Here is a 22,417-nt window from a genome sequence, read left to right as displayed (position 1 = left end):
GTGATTGGTGATGGTATTATTGGTGATTGGTGATGGTATTAGAGATGGTTTGGTGATGGTGATTGGTGATGCTATTATTGGTGATTGGTGATGGTATTATTGGTGATTTGAGATGGTATTATTGGTGATTGGTGATGGTATTGGTGACGGTTTGGTGAGTGACGGTTTGGTGATGGTGATTGGTGATGGTATTATTGGTGATGGTATTGGTGACGGTTTGGTGATGGTGATTGGTGATGGTATTGGTGACGGTTTGGTGATGGTGATTGGTGATGCTATTGGTGACGGTTTGGTGATGGTATTGGTGACGGTTTGGTGATGGTATGGGTGACGGTTTGGTGACGGTATATTTCCGTTTGTCAGGGTTCCCATATAGAAGAGGGGGACAGAGGGGGTCTAAGGACATACCATCTGTAGGCATGATATATATCCTGAAGCCATCATCTGGAAACAGTGGGCTTTTCTAAATGGAGAAAGGAAGATGTGGAATGGGTTGCGGGAGGGGGGGGGGGATTGATATGCTGATGACAAAGCACTGAGAATCCATGAGCTTCCATAAAAACATATTGAAACTCCTCACAAAGGAGGAAAATATGATATATGATGTACAAAAAAAAGGTTTGGTGTGAACAAAGGCTTTGAAACAGATATTTAATATCAACCGAACAAACCATCATAACACGAAACACGAGAAGGGGAATAGAAGAATCTGCGCCAAAAAAACTAAACAAGAAGAGAAGTGCTTCCTGGGAGAGGAAAGCCACACCACACTAAACAGGCTCTACTGTTTCCAGATACAGGATGTGGTAAAGATCTCAGAGTTAAATAGAACACATTTCTCTATCGCTATGGTTACTACTTCCTGTTCGAGCCTCTTCCTCTGTGGTGCTGTGCAGCTCTTTGCAGGCAGTAATGAGGTAAAACGTGGGGTGAAGAAGAGTTTAACAGTGGAGCTGGCTGCCTGCCAACGCCAACCACCTCACCTCAGCTGAGCTCTTGAACAACGTGGAGACCGCGGAGCATGTTCCATTCATGACTGGCTTGGCCGTGATGGTTGAGTTTACCTGGCATCATCCCACGGGGGGAGGGCTGATGCTGGGGCATGGCTATAATAATGGATTTTGGCTAAGGGTTTGACTGGGTTGGTATATCTTTACTTACAACGGATCATATCCAGAGCCAGACAGTCATGTGTAACCTTTATTTATACAGGTCATCCTCATTGATAGGATCAACTGTTGAAACAGAGACATTAGTGTTTACAGTGATTGTTTAAGTTGCTTACAGTATAGTCTGCAGCTTGCTGACACAGGAAGGACACATTGAGGAGTATTTTACACAATACACAAAGACAACTTCCTCTAACCACTACCTAGTGGTTAGAGGGTTGGACTAGTAACCGAAAGGTTGCAAGATCGAATCCCCCGAGCTGACAAGGTACGAATTTATCGTTCTGCCCCACTGAACAAGGCAGTTAAACCCACCGTTCCTAGGCCGTCATTGAAAATAAGAAATTTGTTCTCAACTGACTTGCCTAGTTAAATATAAATAAATACAAATGTCTGTATGTTATAAATGTGGAAATGAACCCCAGGGCAGGAACATTTCTGTATGTTATAAATGTGGAAATGAACCCCAGGGCAGGAGCATTTCTGTATGTTATAAATGTGGAAATGAACCCCAGGGCAGGAACATTTCTGTATGTTATAAATGTGTAAATGAACCAGAGGGCAGGAACATTTCTGTATGTTATAAATGTGGAAATGAACCCCAGGGCAGGAACATTTCTGTACGTTATAAATGTGGAAATGAACCCCAGGGCAGGAACATTTCTGTACGTTATAAATGTGGAAATGAACCCCAGGGCAGGAACATTTCTGTATGTTATAAATGTGGAAATGAACCCCAGGGCAGGAACATTTCTGTATGTTATAAACGTGTCAGTGTTTTATGTTATTATGTTATAGACCGCGTTGTTAGACTCACCACAGTGCAGCAGAGAGGCCAGAACCACCACGCTGCTGCTAACGCTGCCAGTAACAACAGCAACAGGAACACTATGGCTACCGCGAAGCCATCCGACTGACACAGGGAGAGAAAAATACACGTTAGACCAGTCAGAGGTCATACGTCATTCAATAGACAGATAAGACCAGCCAGAGGTCATTCAATAGACAGATAAGACCAGCCAGAGGTCATTCAATAGACAGATAAGTCCAGTCAGAGGTCATTCAATTGACAGATAAGACCAGTCAGAGGTCATTCAATAGACAGATAAGACCAGCCAGAGGTCATTCAATAGACAGATAAGACCAGTCAGAGGTCATTCAATAGACAGATAAGACCAGCCAGAGGTCATTCAATAGACAGATAAGACCAGTCAGAGGTCATTCAATAGACAGATAAGACCAGTCAGAGGTCATTAAATTGACAGATAAGACCAGTCAGAGGTCATTCAATACAGATAAGACCAGTCAGAGGTCATTCAATAGACAGATAAGACCAGCCAGAGGTATGCACATAGGACATAGGTCCCGTGTGGCTCAGTTTGTAAAGTACGGGTATTCTACCTATACACAAGTTGTAGATGAATATAGACTGTATTACTTAACCCTTTTATTAACAGATATTGGACAATGTAAAACTCACACATGTGGTGGCGTAGATGGTGAAGGCACTAAGGATGAAGGACTTTCCATGGTTCAGACTTATGAGGACGTCCATGGACCTAGAAAGACGAGCACAACACACACTGTTTAACACCACAATAGCCTTGAACAGGGGGGGGGGGGGGGGCTGTGTATGACTTATTTTTCACAAGGGGATCGAGTTCTAAAATGGCGCAATTAAAACCCCTAATGATGAACGGCAGAGCTATTTCCGTATGTCCATTATGCCAGATCCAATTACCATGCCTTTAAGCAGGAAACGGAACGACTGAAATCACCCCCCCCCCCCCCCACCCCCAAAATTAAGAAATATGTAAAACACTGTCTATTGTCTGGTCTGATTGTTCGCCTGGCCGTGTGTGTGTGGGGGATGTAGGTATGTGTGTGTTCTCTCCGTGCAGTTGGTTTAGCCCTGGGCTCTGCCTTGGGCCTTCTATTCTCCTGCGGCTCCAACAGATGAGCTGCCGTCTGACTCTCTGTCCTACTGTCCGCTAGTATGGTACTGGAATTTAAATCGCCTGAATCCACCCCCCCCCCCCACCCCCTTGTTCAATCTCTATATCGCCTTTCCTACTTCCACACTCAATACTTAAATGATGTATGTCCTTATTCTTCTTCTCTTTTTTTAAACACTACGCCTCATGTTTTTGTTCCTGTCCACTTGGCTTTGACTGGTATTGTGGAACACATTTAGGGGGGGGCCGTGTCTGTGACTTGGGCTTTGACTGGTATTGTGGAAGACATTTAGGGGGGGGCCGTGTCTGTGACTTGGCCTTGACTGGTATTGTGGAACACATTTAGGAGGGGCCGTGTCTGTGACTTGGCCTTGACTGGTATTGTGGAACACATTTAGGGGGGGCCGTGTCTGTGACTTGGCGTTGACTGGTATTGTGGAACACATTTAGGGGGGGGCCGTGTCTGTGACTTGGGCTTTGACTGGTATTGTGGAACACATTTAGGGGGGGGCCGTGTCTGTGACTTGGGCTCTGACTGTCTGTGACTGTGACTTGGCTTTGACTGGTATTGTGGAAGACAGGGGGGGGCCGTGTCTGTGACTTGGCTTTGACAGGGGGGGGCCGTGTCTGTGACTTGGCTTTGACTGGTATTGTGGAACACATTTAGGGGGGGGGCCGTGTCTGTGACTTGGCTTTGACTGGTATTGTGGAAGACATTTAGGGGGGGGCCGTGTCTGTGACTTGGCTTTGACTGGTATTGTGGAACACATTTAGGGGGGGGCGTGTCTGTGACTTGGCTTTGACTGGTATTGTGGTGAGGGGCCGTGTCTGTGACTTGGCTTTGACTGGTATTGTGGAACAGGGGCCGTGTCTGTGACTTGGCTTTGACTGGTATTGTGGAGGGGGGGGGGCCGTGTCTGTGACTTGGCTTTGACTGGTATTGTGGAACACATTTAGGAGGGGCCGTGTCTGTGACTTGGCTTTGACTGTGGAAGTAGGGGGGGGCCGTGTCTGTGTGGAAGACATTTATTGTGGGGAGGGGCCGTGTCTGTGGACTTGGCTTGGGCTTTGACTGGTATTGTGGAAGAAGGGGCCGTGTCTGTAACTTGGCTTTGACTTGTACTGTGGAAGACATTTAGGGGGGGGCCGTGTCTGTGACTTGGCTTTGACTTGTACTGTGGAAGACTTAGGGGGGGGCCGTGTTTGACTTGGCTTTGACTTGTACTGTGGAAGACATTTAGGGGGGGGCCGTGTCTGTGACTTGGCTTCTGACTGGTATTGTGGAAGACATTTAGGAGGGGCCGTGTCTGTAACTTGGGCTTTGACTGGTATTGTGGAACACACTTAGGGGGGGGCCGTGTCTGTGACTTGGCTTTGACTGGTATTGTGGAACACATTTAGGGGGGGGCCGTGTCTGTGACTTGGCTTTGACTGGTATTGTGGAACACATTTAGGGGGGGGCCGTGTCTGTGACTTGGGCTTTGACTGGTATTGTGGAAGACATTTAGGGGGGGGCCGTGTCTGTGACTTGGCTTTGACTGGTATTGTGGAAGACATTTAGGAGGGGCCGTGTCTGTGACTTGGCTTTGACTGGTATTGTGGAACACATTTAGGAGGGGCCGTGTCTGTGACTTGGCTTTGACTGGTATTGTGGAACACATTTAGGAGGGGCCGTGTCTGTGACTTGGCTTTGACTGGTATTGTGGAAGACATTTAGGAGGGGCCGTGTCTGTGACTTGGGCTTTGACTGGTATTGTGGAACACATTTAGGAGGGGCCGTGTCTGTGACTTGGCTTCTGACTGGTATTGTGGAACACATTTAGGGGGGGGCCGTGTCTGTGACTTGGCTTCTGACTGGTATTGTGGAACACATTTAGGAGGGGCCGTGTCTGTGACTTGGGCTTTGACTGGTATTGTGGAACACATTTAGGAGGGGCCGTGTCTGTGACTTGGCGTTGACTGGTATTGTGGAAGACACTTAGGGGGGGCCGTGTCTGTGACTTGGCTTCTGACTGGTATTGTGGAACACATTTAGGGGGGGGCCGTGTCTGTGACTTGGCTTCTGACTGGTATTGTGGAACACATTTAGGAGGGGCCGTGTCTGTGACTTGGCTTCTGACTGGTATTGTGGAACACATTTAGGAGGGGCCGTGTCTGTGACTTGGCTTTGACTTGTACTGTGGAAGACATTTAGGGGGGGGCCGTGTCTGTGACTTGGCTTCTGACTGGTATTGTGGAAGACATTTAGGAGGGGCCGTGTCTGTAACTTGGGCTTTGACTGGTATTGTGGAACACATTTAGGAGGGGCCGTGTCTGTGACTTGGCTTCTGACTGGTATTGTGGAACACATTTAGGAGGGGCCGTGTCTGTGACTTGGCTTTGACTTGTATTGTGGAAGACATTTAGGGGGGCGCCGTGTCTGTGACTTGGCTTTGACTGGTATTGTGGAACACATTTAGGAGGGGCCGTGTCTGTGACTTGGCTTCTGACTGGTATTGTGGAACACATTTAGGGGGGGGCCGTGTCTGTGACTTGGCTTTGACTGGTATTGTGGAAGACATTTAGGGGGGGGCCGTGTCTGTGACTTGGATTTAACTTGTATTGTGGAAGACATTTAGGAGGGGCCATGTCTGTGACTTGGGCTCTGTGCTTTATAAGAAATAGAGGAAGAAGACAAAGACAAGGTCCGCTCTCTTAGAATTACGGTTGGAAAAAAATAATATGATTTAAGCCATGGAAATTCTGTTTTTCTGCTACTGACTATTAGAGATTTTACACTGAGTGGACAAAAAATTAGGAACACTTGCTCTTTCCATGACATAGACTGACCAGCTGAATCCAGGTGAAAGTTATGATCCCTTACTGAGGTCACTTGTTAAATCCACTTCAATCAGTGTAGAGGAAGGGGAGGAGACAGGTTAAAGCAGGATTTTTAAGCCTCAAAACAATTGAGACATGGATTGTGTGTCATTCAGATGGTGAATGGGCAAGACAAAAGATCGAAGTGCCTTTGAAAGGGGTATGGTAGTAGGTGCCAGGTGCACCGGTTTGTGTCAAGAACCACAACGCTGCTGAGTTTTTCAAGCGCAATAGTTTCCTGTGTGTATCAAGAACGGTCCACCATCCAAAGGACATCCAGCCAACTTGACACAACTGTGGGAATCATTGAAGTCAATAACTCGTTCGACAACGTTTAGAGTCCATGCCTCGACAAATTGAGGCTGTTTCGAGGGCAAAAGGGGGTGCATTAGGAAGGTGTTCCTAATGTTTTGGGCACTCTGTGTATATGCACCAACAACTTAATTATATCACAATCAACAGCCTGATCAACTCTATGTGAAGGAGATGAGTAGTGCTGCATGAGGCAAATGCTGACTGGTTATCTGATCCACACACTCTACCTTTTTGTTTAAGGTATCTGTGACCAACAGACGCATATCTGTATCCCCAGTCATGTCCATTAGGCCCCCATAATTTAGGGCCTAATGAATTTATTTCAAATTGACTGATTTCCTCATATTTTTTTATTTTTATTTAACCTTTATTTATCTAGGCAAGTCAGTTAAGAACAAATTCTTATTTTCAATGACGGCCCTAGGAACAGTGGGTTAACTGCCTGTTCAGGGGCAGAACAACAGATTTGTACCTTGTCAGCTTGGTGATTTAAACTTGCAACCTTTCGGTTACTAGTCCAACGCTCTAACCACTAGGCTACCCTGCCGCCCCCCTCTAACCACTAGGCTACCCTGCCGCCCCCCTCTAACCACTAGGCTACCCTGCCGCCCCCCTCTAACCACTAGGCTACCCTGCCGCCCCCCTCTAACCACCAGGCTACCCTGCCGCCCCCCTCTAACCACTAGGCTACCCTGCCGCCCCCCTCTAACCACCAGGCTACCCTGCCGCCCCCCTCTAACCACTAGGCTACCCTGCCGCCCCCCTCTAACCACTAGGCTACCCTGCCGCCCCCCTCTAACCACTAGGCTACCCTGCCGCCCCCCTCTAACCACTAGGCTACCCTGCCGCCCCCCTCTAACCACCAGGCTACCCTGCCGCCCCCCTCTAACCACTAGGCTACCCTGCCGCCCCCCTCTAACCACTAGGCTACCCTGCCGCCCCCCTCTAACCACCAGGCTACCCTGCCGCCCCCCTCTAACCACTAGGCTACCCTGCCGCCCCCCTCTAACCACCAGGCTACCCTGCCGCCCCCCTCTAACCACTAGGCTACCCTGCCGCCCCCCTCTAACCACCAGGCTACCCTGCCGCCCCCCTCTAACCACTAGGCTACCCTGCCGCCCCCCTCTAACCACTAGGCTACCCTGCCGCCCCCCTCTAACCACTAGGCTACCCTGCCGCCCCCCTCTAACCACTAGGCTACCCTGCCGCCCCCCTCTAACCACCAGGCTACCCTGCCGCCCCCCTCTAACCACCAGGCTACCCTGCCGCCCCCCTCTAACCACCAGGCTACCCTGCCGCCCCCCTCTAACCACTAGGCTACCCTGCCGCCCCCCTCTAACCACTAGGCTACCCTGCCGCCCCCCTCTAACCACTAGGCTACCCTGCCGCCCCCCTCTAACCACTAAGCTACCCTGCCGCCCCCCTCTAACCACCAGGCTACCCTGCCGCCCCCCTCTAACCACTAGGCTACCCTGCCGCCCCCCTCTAACCACCAGGCTACCCTGCCGCCCCCCCCTAACCACTAGGCTACCCTGCCGCCCCCCTCTAACCACCAGGCTACCCTGCCGCCCCCCTCTAACCACTAGGCTACCCTGCCGCCCCCCTCTAACCACCAGGCTACCCTGCCGCCCCCCTCTAACCACTAGGCTACCCTGCCGCCCCCCTCTAACCACCAGGCTACCCTGCCGCCCCCCTCTAACCACCAGGCTACCCTGCCGCCCCCCTCTAACCACTAGGCTACCCTGCCGCCCCCCTCTAACCACTAGGCTACCCTGCCGCCCCCCTCTAACCACTAGGCTACCCTGCCGCCCCCCTCTAACCACCAGGCTACCCTGCCGCCCCCCTCTAACCACTAGGCTACCCTGCCGCCCCCCTCTAACCACCAGGCTACCCTGCCGCCCCCCTCTAACCACTAGGCTACCCTGCCGCCCCCCTCTAACCACTAGGCTACCCTGCCGCCCCCCTCTAACCACCAGGCTACCCTGCCGCCCCCCTCTAACCACCAGGCTACCCTGCCGCCCCCCTCTAACCACCAGGCTACCCTGCCGCCCCCCTCTAACCACTAGGCTACCCTGCCGCCCCCTCTAACCACTAGGCTACCCTGCCGCCCCCCTCTAACCACCAGGCTACCCTGCCGCCCCCCTCTAACCACTAGGCTACCCTGCCGCCCCCCTCTAACCACCAGGCTACCCTGCCGCCCCCCTCTAACCACCAGGCTACCCTGCCGCCCCCCTCTAACCACTAGGCTACCCTGCCGCCCCCCTCTAACCACCAGGCTACCCTGCCGCCCCCCTCTAACCACTAGGCTACCCTGCCGCCCCCCTCTAACCACTAGGCTACCCTGCCGCCCCCCTCTAACCACTAGGCTACCCTGCCGCCCCCCTCTAACCACTAGGCTACCCTGCCGCCCCCCTCTAACCACCAGGCTACCCTGCCGCCCCCCTCTAACCACCAGGCTACCCTGCCGCCCCCCTCTAACCACCAGGCTACCCTGCCGCCCCCCTCTAACCACTAGGCTACCCTGCCGCCCCCCTCTAACCACTAGGCTACCCTGCCGCCCCCCTCTAACCACTAGGCTACCCTGCCGCCCCCCTCTAACCACTAGGCTACCCTGCCGCCCCCCTCTAACCACTAGGCTACCCTGCCGCCCCCCTCTAACCACCAGGCTACCCTGCCGCCCCCCTCTAACCACCAGGCTACCCTGCCGCCCCCCTCTAACCACCAGGCTACCCTGCCGCCCCCCTCTAACCACCAGGCTACCCTGCCGCCCCCCTCTAACCACCAGGCTACCCTGCCGCCCCCCTCTAACCACCAGGCTACCCTGCCGCCCCCCTCTAACCACCAGGCTACCCTGCCGCCCCCCTCTAACCACCAGGCTACCCTGCCGCCCCCCTCTAACCACTAGGCTACCCTGCCGCCCCCCTCTAACCACCAGGCTACCCTGCCGCCCCCCTCTAACCACCAGGCTACCCTGCCGCCCCCCTCTAACCACCAGGCTACCCTGCCGCCCACCTCTAACCACCAGGCTACCCTGCCGCCCCCCTCTAACCACCAGGCTACCCTGCCGCCCCCCTCTAACCACCAGGCTACCCTGCCGCCCCCCTCTAACCACCAGGCTACCCTGCCGCCCCTATGAACTGTAACTCAGTAAATAATGAAATTGCTGCATGCTGCGTTAATGTATTTTTTTCTGTGTAGTTGGTGAGAGTTTCTGTTGCACAAACAGGACAGAAAAGGTGTTCCTCTAAACATAGATGTAAAGTCAATTTCAACATTCATTTTTTTTGAGAAACACAAAAACAAACATCGTGATTGTGTGAACATACTTTTTCATCACTCAGTGAAACAGTTTGATTGAAATAAAAACAATATTTGGATTAGTTTCACGAGCACCATCATTTTTTAGCGCTTCTTTCTCCAAAAAGCGATCGTCCTTTATGTATACATACGATATACTGTAGATTTTATGTATACATACAATATACTGTAGATTTAATGTATACATACAATATACTGTAGATTTAATGTATACATACAATATACTGTAGATTTTATGTGTACATACAATATACTGTAGATTTAATGTATACATACAATATACTGTAGATTTAATGTGTACATACAATATACTGTAGATTTAATTTATACATACAATATACTGTAGATTTAATTTATACATACAATATACTGTGTACATACATATAATATACTGTAGATTTAATTTATACATACAATATACTGTAGATTTAATTTATACATACAATATACTGTAGATTTAATTTAACCAGGAGAAATATTCATTTTGCAGACCAGGCCAAGAGGACTGTAAACAAACAAATGTTACATTGCAGACATTTGAATGGAAACTTAAACATGTGTTTGGCCTAACGTTTGATCACCCACTCTTGAGGTTCGTTCCGTACCACAATCCCTCTCTTCAGAGTTCAAAGAGTTTCCTCTATTCTGTCAGGATCTCTGCCACGCGTCCTCCAGAGGAGCGACGTTTCCACAACTCTTAGTGACAGCCGTCCTCCGCAATATGTTCAACCCTGAATAATTCACCCCTCCTCAATTTTCCCGTCTTTAAGGAAAAGTTGGAAAGCCATTACTGACACCGGTGATCGTCCAGCTGTATCGTATCACTAGCGCTTAGCGTCACGCAGGACGACGAGGCGCTCCGACAGAAGCCACTAGACACAGAGACCACTAGAGTGGGAGGGAAAGAGAAGTTTCCACATCGCACCTCAGAGAGCTCCAATGACCAGACCTGGGATCAAATACTATATGAAATCTTTTCAATACTCTTGAGCATTTGCTCTATTCTGCCTGGAGTGCCGGATCTACGGAATTTATAGTCTTGGGACTGTTCTATTGATCCAGTCAGCCAGGCAAGACTAGATCAAAGTATTTGGAATGATTTCAAATAGTAGTTGAACCCAGGTTTGTCCATATCCCAGTTTAGAGATCTCCAGTGATACAAACAGAGGAGAGGTCTGAGTCGTCTGCCTTGATGTCCCTGGGAACATGTGTCAGTCTTTACAGGGTTTTAGAGTGATCCCTTAAGAGTGACCCCCATGCCCATTTTTACCTCTGGCATGACATTTCCCCCTCTCTCGTCTCCCATCTAATTCAGAGACATAACCCCAGCTCAACCTAACAGCTGGTGGCCCTGCCTTCAACTGTCATTCACAGGGTTTTACAGCATCACCCGTTACAAGAAGAGACAGAGTGACAGAAGGATATGTCCATGCATTATTTACCTGGTTTGTTTTGCTTTTGTGGAAACAGGGTGCTGCTGACCGCACCCACAAACTAAGGTCACGTTATTTCTCCTCTTCAACATGAGTTTCCTCTGAACTATTAAACCTGCTAAATATTTGGATTGCTACTCATAATATTGCTGTGCATATTAGTCGATACATAAACTACATTTTTTTTGTTGTATCACTAAAAGGTATTGAATCAAACGTCCACCATCGGGTATTTCCATTGGGATCCTATTCTTTCCCTTCAGGACACCAGGGCTCAACTAGAGAGTCTTTACATTGGACCAAGAAAATAATAACTGTCACACTACCTGACCTTAACGCTACAGGAAGACAGATCCCCCCCCCAACGCTGCACCAAGAGACGCTCTGCTTTTCAACGACCCAGAGATGTTTATGGCTATGACGTCAAAAATGGCACCAATCGGACAACTGACACGGTCGGCAGCCCCGCGGTGCGCCCTCCGATTGTCCTGTTTCCATTATTCATGAGGCTTGCTGCATTAGCTAGCTGTCCTGTCCTGTCCTGTCTGTTGCCAGGTGTCAGCCAGGTGTCAGCCAGGTGTCAACCAGGTGTCAGCCAGGTGTCAACCAGGTGTCAGCCAGGTGTCAGCCAGGTGTCATCCAGGGGCCAACCAGGTGTCATCCAGGGGCCAGCCAGGTGTCAGCCAGGTGTCAACCAGGTGTCAGCCAGGTGTCAGCCAGGTGTCATCCAGGGGCCAGCCAGGTGTCAGCCAGGTGTCAGCCAGGTGTCAGCCAGGTGTCAGCCAGGTGTCATCCAGGGGCCAGCCAGGTGTCAGCCAGGTGTCAGCCAGGTGTCAGCCAGGTGTCAGCCAGGTGTCATCCAGGGGCCAGCCAGGTGTCAGCCAGGTGTCAGCCAGGTGTCAGCCAGGTGTCAGCCAGGTGTCATCCAGGGGCCAGCCAGGTGTCAGCCAGGTGCCAACCAGGTGTCAACCAGACCCTTAAGTTCTCTTTCACCCTCCAACGTTGTTGTGTGAGGTGAGACACAGCAGACCAAGAGCTCCACCACTCAACCTTGTTATCATCAACACACCGGGGGGGTTAAGGGATAGGAGGACACGGGAGGGGCCCTACCTAATGGAGCGATATGGTGGAGAGGGGAAGGGGGAGAGGGTTAGGGCCACCAACAGATGCCTGTGTTCAAGGACTGAACCATGACACAGCTGTCACCACAGAGGAGACCAGTGACACCACCAATTGACTGAACGTGTATGGTATATGGAACATGTATTGTATAGTGAAAGTGTATTGTATTTCTAATGTGTATTGTATATTGAATGTGTATAGTATATTGAAAGTGTATTGAATTTCTAATGTGTATTGTATATGGAACGTGTATTGTATATGGAAAGTGAATTGTATACGGAACGTGTATTGTATACGGAACGTGTATTGTATATGGAACGTGTATTGTATACGGAACGTGTATTGTATATGGAAAGTGTATTGTATACGGAACGTGTATTGTATTTCTAATGTCTAATGTATATTGAATGTGTATTGTATATGGAACGTGTATTGTATATGGAACGTGTATTGTATATGGAACGTGTATTGTATACGTGTATTGTATATGGAACGTGTATTGTATATGGAACGTGTATTGTATATGGAACGTGTATTGTATATGGAACGTGTATTGTATATGGAACGTGTATTGTATATGGAACGTGTATTGTATATGGAACGTGTATTATATATGGAACGTGTATTGTATATGGAACGTGTATTGTATATGGAACGTGTATTGTATATGGAACGTGTATTGTATATGGAACGTGTATTGTATATGGAACGTGTATTGTATATGGAACGTGTATTGTATATGGAACGTGTATTGTATATGGAACGTGCATTGTATATGGAACGTGTATTGTATATGGAACGTGTATTGTATATGGAACGTGTATTATATATGGAACGTGTATTGTATATGGAACGTGTATTGTATATGGAATGTGTATTGTATATGGAACGTGTATTGTATATGGAACGTGTATTGTATATGGAACGTGTATTGTATATGGAACGTGTATTGTATATGGAACGTGTATTGTATATGGAACGTGTATTATATATGGAACGTGTATTGTATATGGAACGTGTATTGTATATAGAACGTGTATTGTATATGGAACGTGTATTGTATACGGAACGTGTATTGTATATGGAACGTGTATTGTATATGGAACGTGTATATGGAACGTGTATTGTATACGGAACGTGTATTGTATATGGAACGTGTATTGTATACGGAACGTGTATTGTATACGGAACGTGTATTGTATATGATGCTTGAATGGACATTTGTGTTCTACGTTTGCTATTGCTCTATTTATTTATTATTGCTCTTATTATACGTGACCATATCTATAGACCATATCTATAGACCATATCTATAGACCATATCTATAGACCATATCTATAGGCCATATATCTATACTATAGACCATATCTATAGACCATATCTATAGACCATATCTATAGGCATATCTATAGACCATATCTATAGGCCATATATCTATACTATAGACCATATCTATAGACCATATCTATAGACCATATCTATAGGCCATATCTATAGACCATATCTATACTATACACCATATCTATAGACCATATCTATAGACCATATCTATAGACCATATCTATAGACCATATCTATAGACCATATCTATAGACCATATCTATACTATAGACCATATCTATAGACCATATCTATAGACCATATCGACCATATCTATAGATACTATCGACCATATCTATAGACCATATCTATAGACCATATCTATACTATACACCATATCTATAGACCATATCTATAGACCATATCTATAGACCATATCTATAGAACATATCTATAGACCATATCTATACTATAGACCATATCTAAAGACCATATCTATACTATCGACCATATCTATAGACCATATCTATAGACCATATCTATAGACCATTTCTATAGACCATATCTATAGACCATTTCTATAGACCATATCTATAGACCATATCTATACTATAGACCATATCTATAGACCATATCTATACTATCGACCATATCTATAGGCAATATATCTATACTATATCCAATATCTATAGACCATATCTATAGACCATATCTATAGGCATATCTATAGACCATATATATACTATAGACCATATCTATAGACCATATATATACTATAGACCATATCTATAGACCATATCTATAGACCATATCTATAGGTCATATCTATAGACCATATCTATAGACCATATATCTATACTATAGACCAGATCTATAGACCATATCTATAGACCATATCTATAGGCATATCTATAGACCATATATATACTATAGACCATATCTATAGACCATATATATACTATAGACCATATCTATAGACCATATATATACTATAGACCATATCTATACTATAGACCATATCTATAGACCATATCTATAGGTCATATATCTATACTATAGACCATATCTATAGACCATATCTATAGACCATATATCTATACTATAGACCAGATCTATAGACCATATCTATAGACCATATCTATAGGCATATCTATAGACCATATATATACTATAGACCATATCTATAGACCATATATATACTATAGACCATATCTATAGGCCATATATATACTATAGACCATATCTATAGACCATATCTATACTATAGACCATATCTATAGACCATATCTATAGACCATATCTATAGACCATATCTATAGGCCAAATCTGAACTCTGTACCTACTAACTACCAACGAGGCACACATACAATAGTCGGATAAGGACAACATGCCTTAGACTAAACCACATGTTATAGACCAAACCACCAAACCACATGTTATAGACTAAACCACATGTTATAGACCAAACCACATGTTATAGACCAAACCACATGTTATAGACTAAACCACATGTTATAGACCAAACCACATGTTATAGACTAAACCACATGTTATAGACTAAACCACATGTTATAGACTAAACCACATGTTATAGACTAAACCACATGTTATAGACCAAACCACATGTTATACTAAACCACATGTTATACACCAAACCACATGTTATAGACTAAACCACATGTTATAGACTAAACCACATGTTATAGACTAAACCACATGTTATAGACTAAACCACATGTTATAGACTAAACCACATGTTATAGACTAAACCACATGTTATAGACCAAACCACATGTTATAGACTAAACCACATGTTATAGACCAAACCACGTTATAGACCAAACCACATGTTATAGACTAAACCGCATGTTATAGACCAAACCACATGTTATAGACCAAACCACATGTTATAGACTAAACCACATGTTATAGACTAAACCACATGTTATAGACCAAACCACATGTTATAGACCAAACCACCAAACCACATGTTATAGACCAAACCACATGTTATAGACTAAACCACATGTTATAGACTAAACCACATGTTATAGACCAAACCACATGTTATAGACCAAACCACATGTTATAGACTAAACCACATGTTATAGACTAAACCACATGTTATAGACTAAACCACATGTTATAGACTAAACCACCAAACCACATGTTATAGACCAAACCACAGGTTATAGACCAAACCACATGTTATAGACTAAACCACCAAACCACATGTTATAGACTAAACCACATGTTATAGACCAAACCACATGTTATAGACTAAACCACATGTTATAGACCAAACCACATGTTATAGACTAAACCACATGTTATAGACCAAACCACCAAACCACATGTTATAGACTAAACCACCAAACCACATGTTATAGACTAAACCACATGTTATAGACTAAACCACATGTTATAGACTAAACCACATGTTATAGACCAAACCACATGTTATAGACTAAACCACCAAACCACATGTTATAGACTAAACCACATGTTATAGACCAAACCACATGTTATAGACCAAACCACATGTTATAGACTAAACCACATGTTATAGACTAAACCACATGTTATAGACTAAACCACATGTTATAGACTAAACCACATGTTATAGACCAAACCACATGTTATAGACTAAACCACATGTTATAGACCAAACCACATGTTATAGACTAAACCACATGTTATAGACTAAACCACATGTTATAGACTAAACCACATGTTATAGACTAAACCACATGTTATAGACTAAACCACATGTTATAGACCAAACCACATGTTATAGACTAAACCACATGTTATAGACCAAACCACATGTTATAGACTAAACCACATGTTATAGACTAAACCACATGTTATAGACTAAACCACATGTTATAGACTAAACCACATGTTATAGACTAAACCACATGTTATAGACTAAACCACCAAACCACATGTTATAGACTAAACCACATGTTATAGACTAAACCACATGTTATAGACTAAACCACATGTTATAGACCAAACCACATGTTATAGACCAAACCACATGTTATAGACCAAACCACATGTTATAGACTAAACCACATGTTATAGACCAAACCACATGTTATAGACCAAACCACATGTTATAGACTAAACCACATGTTATAGACTAAACCACATGTTATAGACTAAACCACATGTTATAGACTAAACCACATGTTATAGACAAACCACATGTTATAGACTAAACCACATGTTATAGACTAAACCACATGTTATAGACTAAACCACATGTTATAGACTAAACCACATGTTATAGACTAAACCACCAAACCACATGTTAGACAAAACCACATGTTATAGCCCAAACCACCAAACCACATGTTATAGACTAAACCACATGTTATAGACTAAACCACGTGTTATAGACTAAACCACATGTTATAGACTAAACCACATGTTATAGACCAAACCACATGTTATAGACTAAACCACGTGTTATAGACCAAACCACATGTTATAGACCAAACCACATGTTATAGACCAAACCACCAAACCACATGTTATAGACTAAACCAGAGAACACAAAGCACCACAAAAAGCTCAATACTCTTGGCCAATATAATCCATCTTCAACGTTATACAGGCTTTTTCCTCTGCTTAGCGTCCACGCTAACCAACCAATCCCCCCCCCCCCCACCCCCCCAGCATCACCGTCGACGGAGTCAGCAGAGAGGCAGACAGATGGACGGAGTCGGAGACAGAACTTTCAGACGTTCCATGATTCCATGATGCAGGTGGTCAGGGGGGGGGGGGGGGCAGGGATGGGCAGGAAAGGGGATTGTCACAGTAGCACGGTGAATTATTTAAATGAAGAGAGCGTGGAGAAGGGAATCGCTGCATCTGTCACACAAGCCTTTAAAAGCCCCAGAACAGATGTGTTTACCCACTGCCCTGGCCCGCCCCAGCCCCGTTGTACCAGGCCTAACAGCTAACTACTTAATGGGTCACCGTGGCCATGCCAAGAGTTAATTAAGCAAGACTCTTCGGTTTACAGGAGCAGGAGGAGTTCAGGTTCCGTCAGGGCATGTATTCACAAAGAGTCTCACAGAATGAGTACTGATCTAGGATCAGGTTCTTCCCTCATGAAATAACAGGCAAAACTGATCAGAGATTTAGCTCTCCTTCCCTAAGCCTCTGTGAATACGGGCCCTGACCCAGTTTTTTATTTAACCTTTATTTAACTAGGCAAGTCAGTTAAGAACAAATTCTTATTTTCAATGACGGCCTAGGAACAGTGGGTTAACTGCCTGTTCAGGGGCAGAACGACAGATTTGTACCTTGTCAGCCCGGTTACTAGTCCAACGCTCTAACCACTAGGCTACCCTGCCGCCCCAGTGTGCTCTATACTGAAGGAGAAATAGGGTCGATTCTACATTGAAAACTTTAATACCAAAGGGACAATTGTAAAAAACATGTTATCAGCAGCAGTTTTGGATCAGGACATTTGAGTGGATTACATGAGATGATGTTACTGTCGGATTGTGAGTAGATCAACTTGCTATACATTTTTTTATTTTTTTATTAAAAAATTCTCATGGAACGTTTCTAATCTTGATATATTCTGGACCACATTTCCCTGCAATACAATCATACTATTTTAGATAGGAGTCAAAGAGGACATAAGTAGAAGGTGTTGTTGTGTTTGAGGATTAAAACCGTGAGGGAAGAATAATCTCTACATACTCAATTTCAGTTCTTGAGCTCTGCAGTGCCTTTCTGTTTATTGGTCAGACCATTAGTTATATACATATCTCAAGTGCTTTCAAATTCTGGAAAGTATGTGAGGGCTGGCTTGATTTAACGACATAGAGACACCGGTACGGTTTTGGAATGTCAGTGGGGATGTGTTCACACACACACACGTCTCTTATGGAACCACCTTCTCATTGGCTACTTACTGTCCGACTGCATAGAGCATTGGTGCAGGACACAGGAGATAATCGTTCCGCACAACACTTGGCTTCTGATCTGGAAAATAAAGACAAGAATGACTTACCACACTCAGGCTCACACACACACACACACACACATACACATACACATACACATACACATACACATACACACACACACACACACACACACACACACACACACACACACACACACACACACACACACACACATACACATACACACACACACACTCTCACATACACACACACACACACACTCTCACACTACCACACTCAGGCTCACACACACACCCAGACACACACACACACACACACACACACACACACACACACACTCTCACACACACACACACACACTCTCACACTACCACACTCAGGCTCACACACACACACACACACACCAAATTGACTTGCAGAATATACAGTCGTGTAGTCAAGACATTTGTCATGAGGAAAAATGGGACAAGAAGGAAAGGGGAGAGGGGAAGAGAGGGGGAGAGAGGGGGGGGTGGAAAGAGGGAGAGAAAGGGGGAGAGAGGGGGAGGGTGGGAGAGAGTGGTGGAAAGAAGGAAAGAGAGGGGGAGAGAGGGGGAGGGTGGGAGAGAGTGGTGGAAAGAGGGAGAGAGAGGGGAGAGAGGGGGAGGGTGGGAGAGAGTGGTGGAAAGAGGGAGAGAAAGGGGGAGAGAGGGGGAGGGTGGGAGAGAGTGGTGGAAAGAAGGAAAGAGAGGGGGAGAGAGGGGGAGGGTGGGAGAGAGTGGTGGAAAGAGGGAGAGAGAGGGGGAGGGTGGGAGAGAGTGGTGGAAAGAGGGAAAGAGAGGGGGAGAGGGGGAGGGTGGGAAAGGGGTAGAGTGGGGAAAGGGGCAGAGTGGGGAAAGGGGCAGAGTGGGGAAAAGGGCAGAGTGGGGAAAGGGGCAGAGTGGGGAAAGGGGCAGAGTGGGGAAAGGGGCAGAGTGGGGAAAGGGGCAGAGTGGGGAAAGGGGCAGAGTGGGGAAAGGGGTAGAGTGGGGAAAGGGGCAGAGTGGGGAAAGGGGCAGAGTGGGGAAAGGGGCAGAGTGGGGAAAGGGGCAGAGTGGGGAAAGGGGCAGAGTGGGGAAAAGGGTAGAGGGGGGAAAGGGGTAGAGGGGGGAAAGGGGCAGAGTGGGGAAAGGGGCAGAGTGGGGAAAGGGGTAGAGTGGGGAAAGGGGTAGAGTGGGGAAAGGGGCAGAGTGGGGAAAGGGGCAGAGTGGGGAAAGGGGCAGAGTGGGGAAAAGGGCAGAGTGGGGAAAGGGGTAGAGGGGGGAAAGGGGCAGAGTGGGGAAAGGGGTAGAGTGGGGAAAGGGGTAGAGGGGGGAAAGGGGCAGAGTGGGGAAAGGGGTAGAGGGGTAGAGTGGGATTTAATAACTGGTTGACTCTCCTTTGGCAGTAATAATCTTGGACCATTCCTCTTTACAAAACTGTTTCAGTGGGAGGTCTGGTGTGAACTGTTCTCTTGAGGTCATGCCACAGCATCTCAATCGGGTTGAGGTCAGGACTCTGACTGGGCCAATTGAAGCTATTCTGTTGCTGATTTACTTCTGTGTTTAGGATCGTTGTCCTGTTGCATCACCCAACCTCTGCTGAGCTTCAGTTGGCGGACAGATAGCCTAACATTCTCCTGCAAAATGTCTTTATAAACTTGGGAATTCATTGTCTATTGTTATGATAAAGATCAGAACAAATGTGATACAACTAATTTATGCAGAAATCCGGGTAATTCCAAACGGTTGACATACTTTTTCTTGCCACTGTATTGCTTGACAGAACAGACTACATGTTTAAATAAGAAACTGAATTACCAAGGTACATAGGCCTTACAACATTCACACTTCTATATTCTGTTGGGTCTTTCACTTGACATGTTAAGATGGCTCCTGTAAGATATGTGTGGGTGTGTTTGTGTGTGTGTGTGTGTGTGTCTCTCTCTGTGTGTGTGTGTGTGTGTGTGTGTGTGTGTGTGTGTGTGTGTGTGTGTGTGTGTGTGTGTGTGTGTGTGTGTGTGTGTGTGTGTGTCTCTCTCTCTGTGTGTCTGTGTGTCTGTGTGTCTGTGTGTGTGTGTGTGTGTGTGTGTGTGTGTGTGTGTGTGTGTGTGTGTGTGTGTGTGTGTGTGTGTGTGTGTGTGTGTGTGTGTGTGTGTCTGTGTGCGTGTGTGTGTGTGTCTGTACTTACTGTATGTCTGTGTGCCAACTATGAAGCTACAGACAACCCCGTCGTTGCCTCGTCCCACGGAGAAGCCGTTCCCTCGCAGCACGATGTCAAACGACTCTGTGTTATGTAAACAAGACACAGGAGATAATGAGCAGAGGGGCCCTAGGAGAACACACAGACGCAGGAGATAGTGAGCAGAGGGGCCCTAGGAGAACACACAGACGCAGGAGATAGTGAGCAGAGGGGCCCTAGGAGAACACACAGACACAGGAGATAGTGAGCAGAGGGGCCCTAGGAGAACACACAGACACAGGAGATAGTGAGCAGAGGGGCCCTAGGAGAACACACAGACGCAGGAGATAGTGAGCAGAGGGGCCCTAGGAGAACACACAGACGCAGGAGATAGTGAGCAGAGGGGCCCTAGGAGAACACACAGACACAGGAGATAGTGAGCAGAGGGGCCCTAGGAGAACACACAGACGCAGGAGATAGTGAGCAGAGGGGCCCTAGGAGAACACACAGACGCAGGAGATAGTGAGCAGAGGGGCCCTAGGAGAACACACAGACGCAGGAGATAGTGAGCAGAGGGGCCCTAGGAGAACACACAGACACAGGACATAGTGAGCAGAGGGGCCCTAGGAGAACACACAGACGCGGGAGATATGCTCACACACACACACACGCACACACACAGACACGCAGACACACACACACACACACACACACACACACACAGAGACACACAAATATCCATGAATGATAATCCACATAACAGGGGTTCCTTGAGCGGCCGTGATCGGGAGTCCCATAGTGCGGCACACAATTGTCCCAGCATCGTCTGGGTTAGGGGAGGGTTTGGCCCAGCATCGTCTGGGTTAGGGGAGGGTTTGGCTCAGAATCGTCTGGGTTAGGGGAGGGTTTGGCCCAGCATCGTCTGGGTTAGGGGAGGGTTTGGCCCAGAATCGTCTGGGTTAGGGGAGGGTTTGGCCCAGCATCGTCTGGGTTAGGGGAGGGTTTGGCCCAGCATCGTCTGGGCTAGGGGAGGGTTTGTCCCAGCATCGTCTGGGTTAGGGGAGGGTTTGGCCCAGCATCGTCTGGGTTAGGGGAGGGTTTGGCCCAGCATCATCTGGGTTAGGGGAAAGTTTGGCCCAGCATCGTCTGGGTTAGGGGAGGGTTTGGCCCAGCATCGTCTGGGTTAGGGGAGGGTTTGGCCCAGCATCGTCTGGGTTAGGGGAGGGTTTGTCCCAGCATCGTCTGGGTTAGGGGAGGGTTTGGCCCAGCATCATCTGGGTTAGGGGAAGGTTTTGTCCCAGCATCGTCTGGGTTAGGGGAGGGTTTGTCCCAGCATCGTCTGGGTTAGGGGAGGGTTTTGCCCAGCATCATCTGGGTTAGGGGAGGGTTTGGCCCAGCATCGTCTGGGTTAGGGGAGGGTTTGGCCCATCATCGTCTGGGTTAGGGGAGGGTTTGTCCCAGCATCATCTGGGTTAGGGGAGGGTTTGGCCCAGCATCGTCTGGGTTAGGGGAGGGTTTGGCCCAGAATCGTCTGGGTTAGGGAAGGGTTTGGCCCAGCATCGTCTGGGTTAGGGCAGGGTTTGGCCCAGCATCGTCTGGGTTAGGGGAGGGTTTGGCCCAGCATCGTCTGGGTTAGGGGAGGGTTTGGCCCAGCATCGTCTGGGTTAGGGGAGGGTTTGGCCCAGCATCGTCTGGGTTAGGGGAGGGTTTGGCCCAGCATCGTCTGGGTTAGGGGAGGGTTTGGCCGGGGTAGGCCGTCATTGTAAATAAGAATTTGTTCTTAACTGAGTAG

At 47.2% G+C, this 22,417-nt stretch overlaps 1 protein-coding gene across 1 annotated transcript in view; it reads right to left on the bottom strand.

Annotated features, from left to right (window-relative positions):
* LOC139389984 (anthrax toxin receptor 2-like) overlaps positions 1-22,417 on the bottom strand; it is a 131,832-nt gene that overhangs the window by 76,443 nt on the left and 32,972 nt on the right. Inside the window, exons 8-11 of the mRNA XM_071137051.1 lie at positions 20,635-20,730; positions 18,433-18,502; positions 2,650-2,728; positions 1,987-2,082 (exon numbers count right to left, since the gene is read on the bottom strand). Coding sequence (XP_070993152.1) covers positions 1,987-2,082; positions 2,650-2,728; positions 18,433-18,502; positions 20,635-20,730 — 341 coding nt within the window. The remainder of the gene's footprint in view (positions 1-1,986; positions 2,083-2,649; positions 2,729-18,432; positions 18,503-20,634; positions 20,731-22,417) is intronic.

Source organism: Oncorhynchus clarkii, chromosome 30 (assembly GCF_045791955.1).
Source record: "Oncorhynchus clarkii lewisi isolate Uvic-CL-2024 chromosome 30, UVic_Ocla_1.0, whole genome shotgun sequence".
Taxonomy (NCBI): domain Eukaryota; kingdom Metazoa; phylum Chordata; class Actinopteri; order Salmoniformes; family Salmonidae; genus Oncorhynchus; species Oncorhynchus clarkii.
Note: the sequence above shows the minus strand (reverse complement) of the source record. Positions and strands in the feature narration are given on the sequence as shown.